Below are 13663 nucleotides of genomic sequence, written 5' to 3'. Positions count from 1 at the left end.
GCGTCTGAATCGCACTCGTTCGCTATGTAGTAGGCGAAATATAATACGCGATGGGAGCATTTCAGTATTGATGAGACAGTAGGTGAACGGTACCAGGATGACATACTACATTCTGAGAGATTCAAAAGCATGCAACTAATGGACGCTACACTATCCCACAAGGTCACTGGAGCTGCAGCTGGAGAAGAAGAAGCTTCATGAAGATGGTGGAGGAATTGCTGACTGTACAAACTAAAGTCAAAGATAATACTCGGTTCCATAAAGTTGACTCTAATATATCTATTTTTTTTTTTTTGCGTATATAGTTCTTAACAGTTTTTAGCTTTCACAGGGGTCAGGCTACATCATTGGTAAACATCCGGGTCAATTAATATGCAAGATGGCCGCCTCATTGTGACCAAAAGCATGCATGATTTTCTCATGCACACATACAGCATGTACAGCCTAAATGGTCGAGTTGTCGACTTCGGATGAATTTCAATACCTGCCGTGTAAGTATGGGCAGTCTATTGTTTGATTTACAATATCGCTTTATCATTGTTATTACGGTTGACTTTTTTTAATCCTTTTAATAATTCTCTGCGGTCTTCATGCCAGGTCGCTCCCCAGAGGGACCGAATGGCGAATTCAGTTTAATCTGGTAATCGAAAGCCCCGGCAGCCTTTCGACCAAACGGCTTCTCGAGGTAAGCGGTGGCAGACAGTCACCCCGGAGGACATGTGACCAGCGCCTTTAAGGCTTTCTGGTTCTGGTCCCCATGGTGCGTTTAAAGATGTGGACCCGTGCCTCGTGAAAGCGACTCCCGAATTTTAAACACAACACAAAGGAGAAATCAGAACTCAGGTGGCACTTTCAACTGAGGACGGAGGGGGGGCTGTCATCATAAATCTGGGGGCGGACTGTAAATCGAGAATGCCAGAGGCATTTCTGTTTCCGCTCCCGTCAACCCCTGCAGAGATGACAGAATCTGGTGCCCTCAGATGTCACTGTCACGGGATCAGCCGAGAACGAGTCACTGTGTGCAAAGTGTGCCGAGTCACGACCAGCAAACTCCATTAATGTCCCACTTATGGCTAATGCTAACGACACAAGCGCAGGGACAACATCTGGACATGCATTTTACCCACAGAACACAATGGTGTTAAGTGACATAGCACGGCCAGAGATGACAAGAAGTTCTATACTCCACACAGCGCTGAAGTGGCTCTGGTACTTATCAACCAAATGTGATGCAAAGCAGGGTCATCTGGCCTTACAGATGAGTCTGACCTTCTCTGACAAAAGTGTGCTAAAAATGGTCTTTTCAAGCTCAGTCCACTTACTTCACCACTATACAGCTCCTCAGTTAATGAGGTCCCAGAGGGAGTTTTCGGGAATCCATGATTGTCATTGGATTATTTGAATTGGGTGCCATCCAGTGGTCAATTAGAAAACTACAATTAAGTCATTCAGTAAAGTTCGTCTTTTTTTTTTTTTAATTAATGCCTGAAAGTTTCTTACAATGTGTTTCCGTTCACCTCAGATGCCCAAATAAATCCCATCTGATTATTCGAAATTCCATTATGTCGATGGCACTTAAAAATGATCTTTTAATCCTTTTTGAAATTTTATCTAGAATATTAATGTACATCCACGGAAAAAAATCGAGACCACTCCTTATTTTAAAACACATTAGAATTTATAAATTCTAATTTAATCGTGGTTCTGCTGACAGAATGCTACGCTGAGCAGCAGGTTGCTTCCAGGTTCAAAATGTCTAAGACAGGAGAATAAGGTGAAGCAGGAGACACTGGGAATGACCAGAAACCAACCAGGTAAAGGGTGGAAGTGACGTTCTAATGCCAGAGATGACCATCAGCCTATCCGACAGTTTCTCATGAATCGTACGATGACATCAAGTGAAGGTGTGAAATGCAGGACTGAAGTCCCATACTGCAAGGAAGAAGCCCTTAATTAATGACTAACAGGAAAAAAAACAGGCTGCATTTTATATACATATACATATAACAAAAAATTATACTGTGGTGTCTTAATTTTTTCGGCGTCTCTATGTACAAACACGCAAACGTTGAAGATTTTCAGGCAATTGAATAGTACAGCGACCCAGGTAAAACTGAGCTTCGGGATCAGTCACATACATAGATGATGCATGTATGTAGAGGAGATTTCATGTTTACGCCATGTTATGCCGAATTCCACTAGGCTCTCTGGTTTCCTCCCACAGTCCAAAGACAATCATTTGGAGTTCTGAAATATCTATAGTCTATGCCCGCGCATGCTCTGTGGTGTTCCCTGGCCGTATAGCCTATGCTGCCAGGCTTGGTGTGTAACTCGGAACGCAGGACTGAGGTTAGTCACGGATTTTAACTGATCTGACCCAGTGTGTAAGGTGGCACGGTGGCTAATTCGGTAGCACTGGTACCTCAAACCTCCAGCGCTGGAGTTTTGCATCACAGTCTAGCTGCATATATGTGGAGTTAGCATATTTCTCTGTGACACACAGAGATGCTCTGGCTTCCTAATACAGTCCAGACACTCAGCCTCGGCCGCCTGTTCCACTGTATGTCTACCACGCCGAGGAGCCCGTGGTTTAATAAGGCATCGTAGGGTGGAAGTGGAGAGAATATTTCCATTGCAACACTCACTGGGACAAACGGCTTGAGACGGGTCGACATTACCAGATAGTTGTCCTCAATTTCACCAGCAGGTGGCACGAAATGATCCCAAAAGAGAGAAACTTTTTGATTCGTCTTTTTGTTATTCCTGTCATACAGGTTGTTAATCGGAATCTAATGTATGCATTTACGTATTTATTCGGTGTTCCAGTATTTAATAGAAATACTTAAGAGAAGCTGCTTTAGAAGTGTATTAGAAAAACTGCTTGAGATCAGAAAGTACGTCATGGAAAATTTCTACTGCTGTTAATGGTGTTAATTATAGGTTCTGGCAACGCCCCCTCATTCCCAAACAAAATGGTAAGTGTAATAAAATAGCTTTTTTGTCCAATTAATAGGAACCTCTCAGTCGAACTTACTCAACGTCACTCCAGTTCTTTGTTGTATTATTTTTCAGAACTAAGGCCTATGAGATGCCACCTGTGTTGTTATTGTGAAATTTGCTTTCCACTTTTATACATCACTTATAAACATGCAGGAGCCGTGTGATGGTCCAGCAGCTGGACCCGTCGTTGTGATTTTCTAACACAGTACGCCACCTAAATTATTTAAATACGAAAATGGATGGAGAAAGATGCACCGATCGCCCCCTCTATCCGGATGTTCCACAAACACGCTGCTGAATTACAGTTTTAAATGGTTTTTTCATGGAGGTCTCTACTGGGACGTTTTTTTTGCCCTTAGGATAGGCTATGACTCAGGACTGATGTGGGGGAGAGCAGCCAGGCAGAAATGAGCAATGTACTTTTTACTGCAAGATTTTAACACGGATGCTTACGCTAAAAAAAAAAAAAAATCAAGGTATTGACGTTTTTCATGCAAAGCAATATACCTTTCTTGGTGAGACTAGGTGTGCACCAGACCTGATCTTAATTTTCTTCAGGCACAAAACATCAGCTGCCAACAGCAGAGTGAAGAGCAGATTGCAGATCGGAGAGCTGCTAAATATCCCAGAAAATTTTAAGGGCTGCCCGCTAGAATAAAGCCTTCACACTGAGTTTGCCGCCTTCATAGCCGATTGAGTTTTACCTAAAATGCAAGGATCCCCCCCGGTCGCCTTTAAGTATCCGCATCTTTCGCGGTAGATGCTGGGGGGGGGGGGGGTCGCCATGATGAGCGCACCTTGTCCCTTCCACCCCACCCACCCGGGTATTGGGCAATCTCTGCCGTGGCGTGCCATGATCGCTGGCTGTCGCCCAGCAGTTGACGTGTTTTAGCAACCTAGATACCTAATCCCGGCCCTAATCAGCTGCTGTCGCAAGAGGTATAAAATCATAACAGATGCACAGATACTCAGCATAGATGTGTCGAAACGTTGTAGAACCGTGCGCCATGCCATAAAGGAAAGGTGCTGCATAGTGAACTGACACTTTACCCCATAAATCAATGAGCTGATTTTCCAGGAGCGTGTTTCCCTTAGTGCGGATTCTCACACCGATTCGAATCCGGATCCGCGCGCTTAGTGTGAACACGCTGATCCCGTTTCGACGCAAGCTTTAATGAGCAGTCATAAATGAACATTTCTGGCGGTTTCATCTTCCATAAACAGCAGTGATCTGTAGCTCAGATTTTTAAATGTGTAAACCAGTGTCTTTGTGCTAATCTTTCTATTTGTGAACAACTGATTTTGGAGGAACTTCAAACTCATTTACAGTTTATGACTTGCAACAGGGGAAGGACATTTGGCGGTTAGTGGTTAAGATTACTGATTGTGTTCATGTACTTTTGCTTGTCAGTCGTGTGCATTATTTCTCATAAACCCTCCAAGCTGCAATGGCTCGGTGCGCGAGTGCGCCAGCAACGTAAATGCGGAACTAAAGAAAAAAAGTCACCTTCTTTTATTTGTGTCCATACACTGTTCATATATTTGTCCATAAATTTACATATTTACATTAGCGTTTTTTTCCACTTCGATTTACAGCAAACACACCAGGTCTCGGTAAAGATCTCAAATTGTGTTACAAACACGAATGGCAAACAAATTATGCACAGTGCAAAAAAAAAAAAAAACAACCTCTGTAATTCGTCGGCCATGCGCAGCCAGCCCGTCCTTAAGCGTTACATGAGCAATAGGAGAATCCCACCCCGAACATCCGCTTTATCTTCACTATGACCCGTTTATAACCTCCCAGGTAACGGAGGCAGTGGCTGAGCCCTTCTCCGGCTCGGACCCCCGCCAGCTCGCCGTCTTATTCACGCGGGATGATTCAGGCTGAGTGGAGTAGCGCTGTGTCTGGCAGACGCCACCCGCCAGCGACTCGCAGATTGGCGCTGCGAAGTAGCCAGCTGGGACACCCTCGCAGCTCCCTGTCAGGGCTGACAGACTAAGCGACAGCCCATCCGGCGCCCGAGTCTCAGACAGGGGTATGAGGCTCGGAAGACATGCCACGTCACCATGCCAACGACTCCTTCTTATACAGCGGGGGAATTGTGTACGAGCCGATAGGCCTCACCTGGAGTTTCAGGTATCCATGTGGCACTGATTAAAATGCTAACTGTGCGTGCCCCCCTCCCGAGAACCATAACAAGGGTTTGGGGAAAGATAGGAAAAACAAAGAGCAGATTGCACATGTCATTGCCAGGAGCGACACGTCACACAGTGCCTCGAGGGTGTGGGAACCTGCTGAGCACAGGACCCAGGGATGTGACCTGAACGCGTTCCGGGTCGCTGGGAACGGCCTGCAGCGGCAGACGTCCCTCGCAATTCCTCCTTCACACTCATTGACTTTCTGTGCCCCCCCCCCACCCCATCGCCTCGCATCAACAAACACAGGCAGGGTGCCGCTGAGTTTGCCACAGCGGTGAGTCAGGGCAAGACGCAAACGCAGAACAAGGACACAAGGAAACGTCGTCGGAGGCAGGTGTCCAGCTCCAGTCAAATGCAGAGCCTGCCAAAGCTGACTTTAAGCAGCTGCGACCCCCCCCCCAGTCCCCTCAGTTCTTCATGTGCTGACTGGCCTTCTCTTCACCGTGATTGGTCAGTGCCAGGGGCCACTGTGGATAGGTTGTCCGGCTTCCTTGGGAACCGAAGACGTCGTAGGCGTCTGAGTAAATAGGACAGCCATTTACTTCCCAGTGGGCCTGATGTAGGACACCCTGAGTGTGTGTGTGTGTGAGTGAGTGCAAGCATCTGATCTTGCTCTCCTTCTTTGCTTTTAAGTGGGACAGGCCCCTGTAGCTTTTCGGAGGCCTGTCAGCGTATTCATCCACCAAGACAGAGCTCCAGGTCTCCAGAGGGAGAAACGTCCACCACGTCTTTCATCTCCCCCACTTCTTCCATCTGTCCCGGCGTGCCTGTTGCTTGGGTTCTGAGGCTTCTGAGGTCTCTTGATGCTTTGAGAGCGAACCGACCGACCGACCTCCTGGACGTGGGAACCGCCCGACGGGCCGCTGTCCTTGTCGACTCGACGACAAGCCCAAAGCGTTGAGTGCCGCCGCAAGCTATCGTGTGCGATTCTTGACAAAATGACAGTACACGACCTCGAGTCAGGGCACTAAAACACATTTAAAAAGAACTGAAATGGTTTGAGTTCAGTTTCATGAGGTCGATCATCAACAGAATAGGGAGTCGTCTTCCTCCAGATGAAATGTGGGTACAGTCTGGTCCGCAGGGCCTACTTCCTGTTCTGTATTTCCCGTTTCCTGTGTGCCCTGGAACCATGGGTGGAGCAGTATCTCTGCTGCCGTGAGCCTCTCCCAAGGATCCTTGCGTAGCAGGCTGTGAACCAAGCACTTGGCCTTGGGGGAGAGACTGTCGGGGAGGCAGTACTGGCCCCTGCGGATCTTGGAGAAGAGCGTGCTGGGGTCGGCGTCGTGGAAGGGGTATCGGCCCACCAGCAGCGTGTAGAGCATGACGCCCAGGCTCCACACGTCGGCCTGCTTCCCAGAGTAGGAGCCGGAGCTGTTGAGGATCTCGGGGCTGACGTAGGCGGGGCAGCCATGCTTGTCCGACATGGAGTCGTCGTCGCCGTCCAGCACGCGGCAATCTTCAAGGCTCTCAAGCTTCAAATGCGTCCTGCAAGCAGGAGGGAAGAGATTCATGCATCACTTCATTCATTCTTTACTATCTGCGTGACATTTTCAGGCGGGGCGGGGCTGGTCGGGGACTCTGAGTCATGCCTGCTAGTTCCCCCTTTCGTTTAAATGGGTTTCCCCAGATACTTGGTTTTCCTCCCACAGGCCAACACCATGTGGTCCTGGTTGACTAGAATATCTAAAATTGCCCACTGTGCATGTGTGCCCAGTGACGCACTGGCATCCCGTCCAGGGCGTACCCTACCTCATGCCCTGTGCTTCCTGGAATACGCTCACAGTTTCACAGTATTCCCTGCACTGGGATAAGTAGTTATGGGAAAAGGATGGACAGTATTACTGCTACCATGATCATAAACGGACAAGTGGATATAAAAATAGAGGGATTATATTATATTTGCTGTTGCTGATGTATCTTCCACATGGGCACTGAGACTACCTGATCTATGCATTCCTCAAACGACTGAAAACGAGTGTGAAACTTCACGTTTCTAAATGTGCACAAGGTCACCAAGAGATGCAGCAGAATCTGTATTGTGTTGTTAGTCCCTGCTTAGAAAGGCATGTGCACGAAGCCCAGAGCCAGGATTCGGTGTAATTTGCAACACGTGTGTTTACATTCAGCACGATATTCCGCTGGGAAAAGGCCCTTTATGGATGCGAGTTAATGGAGCCTCCTGTGGAAATGGTCGGACAGGTTCGCGACCCCGCCGAAGATGGAAAGTGTGAGTCAGTAGGACGTGCTCGGCTCGCCTTCTCGCTTCGGATCCTGCACCTGTGCCTCCCCCCTGCCTGTCCTCAGCTGCCCCCCCCCCCCCCCGACCCGCACCCCACCCATAGCTCCCCCCAGCCCTGCCTGCTCTTAATTGCCTAAAAACCACTGTTGCCACATTAGCGGCGCATGACGCTATTCAGCCTTTCGACACCCATTTCAAAATTAGCACGCTGGCTGGCAGTGTCTGGTTTCAGCGCGGCTGCGTTAGCGCCGCAGGTCCCTGCGTGCGTCTCAGCGCCGGCCGGCCCTGCGTTTTCTCGGATGCTTTTTAAAGAGCCCCCGCGCTGAAATAAAGGATCAGATGCCACATGGGTGTGAGTGGCAGGGCGTACGGCAGCTGGGGGGAGGTGGGGTATATAAATATATTTCCTTTGCAGGTGTTCACGGCCAGTAAAAAAAAAAGAAAGGAAGAAAGAAAGAAAAAAGAGAATGTAGCAGAAGTGTGTGTGTGTGTGCGTGTGTGTGTGTGCGCGACTCGTAACACCTGATCATGCGTTCATAAGGAAATCACGAGATTTCTCCGCAGCCAGGTACAGGTTGCGTGCGTGTGACTGGAGGGGGGTTGTGAATGGGTATTCTAGGTCAAATCTCTGCTTTTGTTGGGGGAGGGCTGTAGTGTCACGGGGTGGTAATATCCAAGCCGTCCTCGGGTTTCTTATCTGTGAGAGAATGATACAAAGTCTCTGGGTATATGGGCTCCTTTGCATGCGCAGGGATGACTCATGCGACTGCAGCTGCGTTGCCGGGGCGAGAGGGAAACCTCAGCGCTCACTCTTAAAAAAAAAAAATAGCAGTGAAGCCTGTCACACCCCCCTCCCCCCCCCCCCCCGCGGCTCTCGTCTCAAAAACGCAGCGCCTGTGAACGCTCCCCGCGAATCGGAACACTGTGGCTCCAAGCACCGCTGTAGTGTTTCAGTAAAGAGATTAATCACGAGGGGGGTGAGGAGGGCATGTGACCTCCAAGATCTACAAACAATTTTTTTTCTTTTTTTTTACATATTTTTATTAAAAAAAATTAATAAAACATCACTGTCGTAAATCACAAATGGTGTAATTGATTGTGGAAGGAAATCACTAGTCTGGTCACGATGCCACAAAAGAAATTATGCATGGTAAAATGACTGCCTTTTATCTGATGCCGCTGAGACAGACATGGGGCTGCAGTACAGGCAGAATGGAACAGATACGACCTGCACAGGCAGAATTCAAAATTCAAAGCACAACCAGGACAAAAAGCCACACACACAAAATACTGAGAAGTGAGAAGACACCGTTTACTAAACAACCACACACACCTGCTCTCAGTTACAGAGACAGTGGATAATACCTCAAGCAATTCATGCCTGCATACAGTGACTCTCACTGCCCCACTGCAGGTTAAATACAGTGATATATTTGTCTCCGTTCTGCCTCTGGATCTGATTAAGTGAGCCCACTACCCTTGAAACACGTACTTCAGTGTGAGGGAGGTGAAATGTAACCAATATATGCAGCTGCTGGTTTATGGATGGAGTGGTTTTCGATCCAGGGGCATTAGTGGTTAAGTCCCCGATCACTGCTGGTTCGAGCAACAGGAGAATGGCAGTGGTCTTCAAGCAAAGCTTTAAACTAGGTGCTTCTGCAGGAATGAATGACTGTCCAAATGGATAAGCCAGTTTGGATTAACAGCTCTGCAAATGCAGGAAGAAATAGCACATATTTCATACATTAAAATTCAGCCCCCATTTCGGGTTCCGAACTTGAACGCTGCTCGTTCACAACCCTGACGTTCTCCTGTATCTCTGCCCCACCCCAAGAGACAAGGTCTTGAGCAATAGAGAACGACCATCCCCCCCCCCCCCCCTTACCGTTTTTCATCAGCGAAGACAAACTTCCTAAGTTTCAGGTCCCCGAGGACGATCCCAGCCTGGTGGCAGTGAGCTACAGCGCAGGCAGCCTGGTAGAAGATTCGGGAAGCCTGTTGCTCGCCCAGACGACGGCAGCCCTTCACGAACATGTGCAGGTCACCATAGTCCCGCTCCAGGAAGACGTACGCACACCGTTCCCCCAGGATGATGTCCTGCATGCGGGAGATGTTCCTGTGGGCCGGCAGGACGCTGTACGCCCGGATCTTCTCCTGGTACTGAGCCATGCGGAACACCTGAGAGAGGGAAGCGCGACTCGATTGAAATCGTGCTTGCCTTGGATGAACAAATACTATATTGTTCACCAAAAAACAGCAGGGCTGAGAAACAAAAAAACATTCTCCAAAGGACAGGTAACGGATTCCTGCCCTAAGCTACTCTCTCTAAGTACAATACAATTTGCTTCAACAACAGCTTCACAGTAAAAGTAATTTCATTCTGCTTCTGTTAACGAATAGTTATAAAATAAGATAATTATCAGATTGCAAGATGACTACATGTATCACTGTGCATGATTTGGTTGCTCTTAAACGTGTGCACTGTTCCGTGTAACACGCTGCCAAAGATATTTTTTGGGGGGCTACTTAGAGACAATGACGGCATGCCCACAGACATCCATTGACTACTATCCCTGTACAGGCAGTCCGAAGGTAATCGGAGACAGATTCAAACTGCACACATGCCTTGTGTGTGAGTGTCTGGCCGACTTTGCATATAGTATGTGGCTGCTTGCAGATGTGACGCTCATGCAAATCGCACGGATCATTTAAGGTTGCGTATTTCAGCCGGACTCCGGCGTCCGGGCGGTTTGTCGCCACTTATCATCATTTCAATGAGCGATGCGCTGACAAAAAGTCCGTGTTGAAAGGAAAGCGGGCGATCAATTCTCCTAATTTCTAAAATAAATATATTTAAGCCAAAGGTTCGTCCTCTACTTGAAATTATGAACATTTTCCCACTATTAAATCGGACACTTTTAAAACTGCATGCTTTCGACCTTATTTCCCGAAATCAGTAGCCGAGTAGCATCGGCTTTAAATGTCAGTGTTATGAAAAACCCAAATTCATGCAATCGAGGACTTAATGAGCCCCCCCAGTCAACGTTATGAGTCTGTACATGAGATCAGAGCCCGGCTCGACTTTACCTTGCACACGTACTCCTCTCCCGTGTGGATGTTGAAGGCGCTGTGGACCCCGTCCCGGTCTGCGATCGGGATCAGCAGAAACTGGCAGATTCGGGACGGACCCTGGTGGGTCGGGGTACCGCTGAAGGGAGCCGCCCACACCGGCGAACCGGGCGAGCTGGCGAGGTAGCCCACATCGCCGGAGGACTCGCTCAGCCTCGGGCATTTAGGCACCGGCTCGTCGGCGTCGATCCTCTTGTGTCTCCCATTGCGAATTATTTGCGTCGAGCTGGTCCACTGCACGTTCATATTACTCTGGACGCAAATCCCGAGCAATAATCTATCAATTAATGTGCATGCAACCGCTGGGGTAAAACGTCTCGCCTAATTCCCCTGGAAAGCATGCATGGTCAAGTAGACGGTTATAGCGATCAAAGTCGACCAACCAACCTTTCTGTGCCCGATAACCAACAATTTAAAAAATATATATATGCACGTATGAATGCTCCTGGTTACGAAAAGGAAAAGAAGCAATTCGTAATACTGTCGCTGTTGAATGTATCCGCCTCTGATCAAGTTGTTTAAAGAAAATACGCAGAATCCCGGGCAAGTTAAAATGGTCCCGCTTCTCTCCGAGTGGGAAACCGGGGAGGTGAGAAGAGATCGGCTGGCGTGCGGCTTTCCCGGGAGCCCGACTGACCTCGTCGCTTGACTAGTTGACTAAAACTATGATGATGCTATTTCCAAAGCCCGGGTCTGTAACGCGGCGCAGTTGGAGCTCCGCCCGGTTCAGCCTCCCAGATGACACGCAGTATGAAAGCAGCCCCAGCGGTTGTGCAACCCGCAAACATCCCCTTAATGCATCGGTCCGTCTCATCCTGCAGCTACGGCCTATGTGCACAATCATCTTATCTATCTATATATATATAAAGTTATGAGTGCAACATGCGGATAAATCCGGATCAGAAGGCAGTGACATTTAGGCAGCACCGCGGACCTGTTATTTGTGACCGTCTGCCAAACACAGTGGAGAAACGGAACTCCTCATTTCTCGATTACATTTTTCCGTCCTTATTCATAAATGGTGTCATTTTGCCAGCGTGGTGATTAATGTTGTTCTATTTCTGAACACCTCCCAGGACTAAATTTACAAGGACATAACAATGTGTTCCGGTTATGCACTAAACGTGCAAGCAGCGTTTGTATTATATATATATATATAATTTTAAAAAAATTAATAAATAAAAAAAACGATCAATTCCTGCCACGCCGAGCGAAATAAAATCTCTTTCAAAGCTAGATCAGGTCTAGTGTTTCTGTCACACACACACCCCCCCACCACCAATTTCTCAATACTTAACCTTACGATACGTCGTATTTTGTTCATTCCCGCTTAGAATCAAATGTATAATCTTTGACGTACCTTAAACATAATCTATATCTTAGCTTTGGAACATCTAATTATAGGTAATTAAGTAGGCCTATGCAAATAAGGTTATCGTACTGACTTTCCACACGCGTGATCTTTAAGGGGGGGGGTTGCACATTATCCTGGATTTGAGTGTGTTCTGCAAGCAGCTCATGTCAACATGAACATGTTGTACGCAGGAACATGACAAACTGATCCGAAAACGCCTCCAATCCCTCAAGCAGACGACAGGCACCGTCGTGAGAAACGGTCGTTACTCCACTCGTAATCCGGCTTTCTGCATGGGAGCGAATAGCAGGCACAGGAGATGTCGCTGCATTTCCTCCAGAAAGGGGCTCGATCCCCCGGCTAGATTCGGCTGCCTTCGACAGAGCTCATTCCACAGATTGAAAAGATGATTGGGGAGGGTGTCAAATGCTAAAATCATGGGACAGATAAAACATGTGTCTCTCTAAACACGGGGAAATATTACTTCACAGCTCTGAAGAAGCTTCTCCTGTTGAGACCTTTGCTTGTCCGAGATGCATGATAACTTTTGCAGTCAACAGTAAGTAGTTCGGAATGATGGAGACACCAACATTCATGTTCAGCACCGGAAAGCCATAACGAAATAATGAGAGACTGCATTACCTCACAATCACTAGAATATGGAAATTTAGATAATGATATCTATATGCTTTTAACACTACAGGATTGTAAATCATGTGTTGGAATAATGTCAGACCACCCAACCTCGCATGTTTGCAGGCACCCATTGAAAATACCACCTCAGAGTACCACCTGGTATTTCTTGCTGTTGGATTGTTCCGGCACATTCCGAAATACGAGCTATGCTTCAATTAGCAGGAATGACAGCGAGAGAAAGCGGGGAGCTATTTTAGGAATGCAAACTAAACTCAAGGATGTACATTAAAAGTAAACAAATGTTCAAGCACTCCCATGAACAACTAGCCTGTGTCTGTGTAATGGTGTGCGGGGGGGGGGGGGGGGGGGGGGGGACTTGTCGTTGTGCTACACACCCGCTTCTGGCAGATTTAACGTACATGGGGTTACAGGCGGCCATGACGCGTGACTGAAAGGCAGGAAGGGGATGTATGGAAAATGACAATGACATAGGATTTGGAACGGTGCACCCTTTTGGATATGGAGCGTGTCTGGTGACCAACAGCAGGAAGGAGACCTTTTCAACCCCGCAAGCCGTGTATATTTCAGAAAGGATAAACCGCTGTGATGCGGCCTTCCCCGAAAATGTAAACACCCATCTGGCGGTCAGGAACCAAACGCGTTTGGCACTTAAATAAATAGACAAATAATGGCGGTATAAAAGAAGAGCAACTACCCCCCTCAATTAGGGGCTATTTTAAGAGGCTGAGGATTCCACGTGCCTTTGTCTTCCCCCTACGTTGACTCATCTGCCGCGATGGGTGGCCGTCACGATGAGGGAAAAAAAAAAGGCATAGAACGGGTTTGTCCATTTTGAGGAGAGAAAAAGAGAGTGAATAGAAAGAGGTCTCTCAATCGTCCGTTGCCATGGGAAATCGTGAGTTCCCCGTTTGTTTGGGCCACTCGCGTATCGGAGCTGTGGAGAGGAGCTCGCGTATCTATTTTGCCGTGCCGTGAATCTGGCCTCATTGGGAACCTTCTAAACGTGGCGATGCAGCACCGAGCGCCACCCCCCCCCCCCCCCCAATGTTCCTGAAGGGATTTGTTGTGAATGAGTCAGT

General features: G+C 47.9%; 2 protein-coding genes and 1 long non-coding RNA gene across 3 annotated transcripts in view; 1 reads left to right on the top strand and 2 right to left on the bottom strand.

Moving 5' to 3' along the window:
• The window catches only part of washc5 (WASH complex subunit 5), a 108548-nt gene that overhangs the window by 66498 nt on the left and 28387 nt on the right, over window positions 1–13663 (bottom strand). The gene's annotated exons all lie outside the window — the stretch shown is intronic.
• LOC125748664 (uncharacterized) lies at window positions 370–1560 on the top strand. Its single transcript, XR_007399644.1, has 2 exons — window positions 370–491; window positions 598–1560. It is a non-coding gene; the product is annotated as an uncharacterized LOC125748664 (long non-coding RNA).
• On the bottom strand, window positions 4499–11399 carry trib1 (tribbles pseudokinase 1). The gene is made up of 3 exons (XM_049025100.1): window positions 10532–11399; window positions 9330–9622; window positions 4499–6690 (listed from the first exon to the last, which is right to left on the bottom strand). The coding sequence occupies exons 1-3, from the start codon at window positions 10817–10819 to the stop codon at window positions 6228–6230; spliced, it is 1044 nt and encodes a 347-aa protein (XP_048881057.1). The 5' UTR covers window positions 10820–11399; the 3' UTR covers window positions 4499–6227.

Source organism: Brienomyrus brachyistius, chromosome 9 (genome assembly GCF_023856365.1).
Source record: "Brienomyrus brachyistius isolate T26 chromosome 9, BBRACH_0.4, whole genome shotgun sequence".
NCBI classification, from domain to species: Eukaryota; Metazoa; Chordata; class Actinopteri; order Osteoglossiformes; family Mormyridae; genus Brienomyrus; species Brienomyrus brachyistius.
This window is presented reverse-complemented; position numbering and strand designations above follow the sequence as displayed.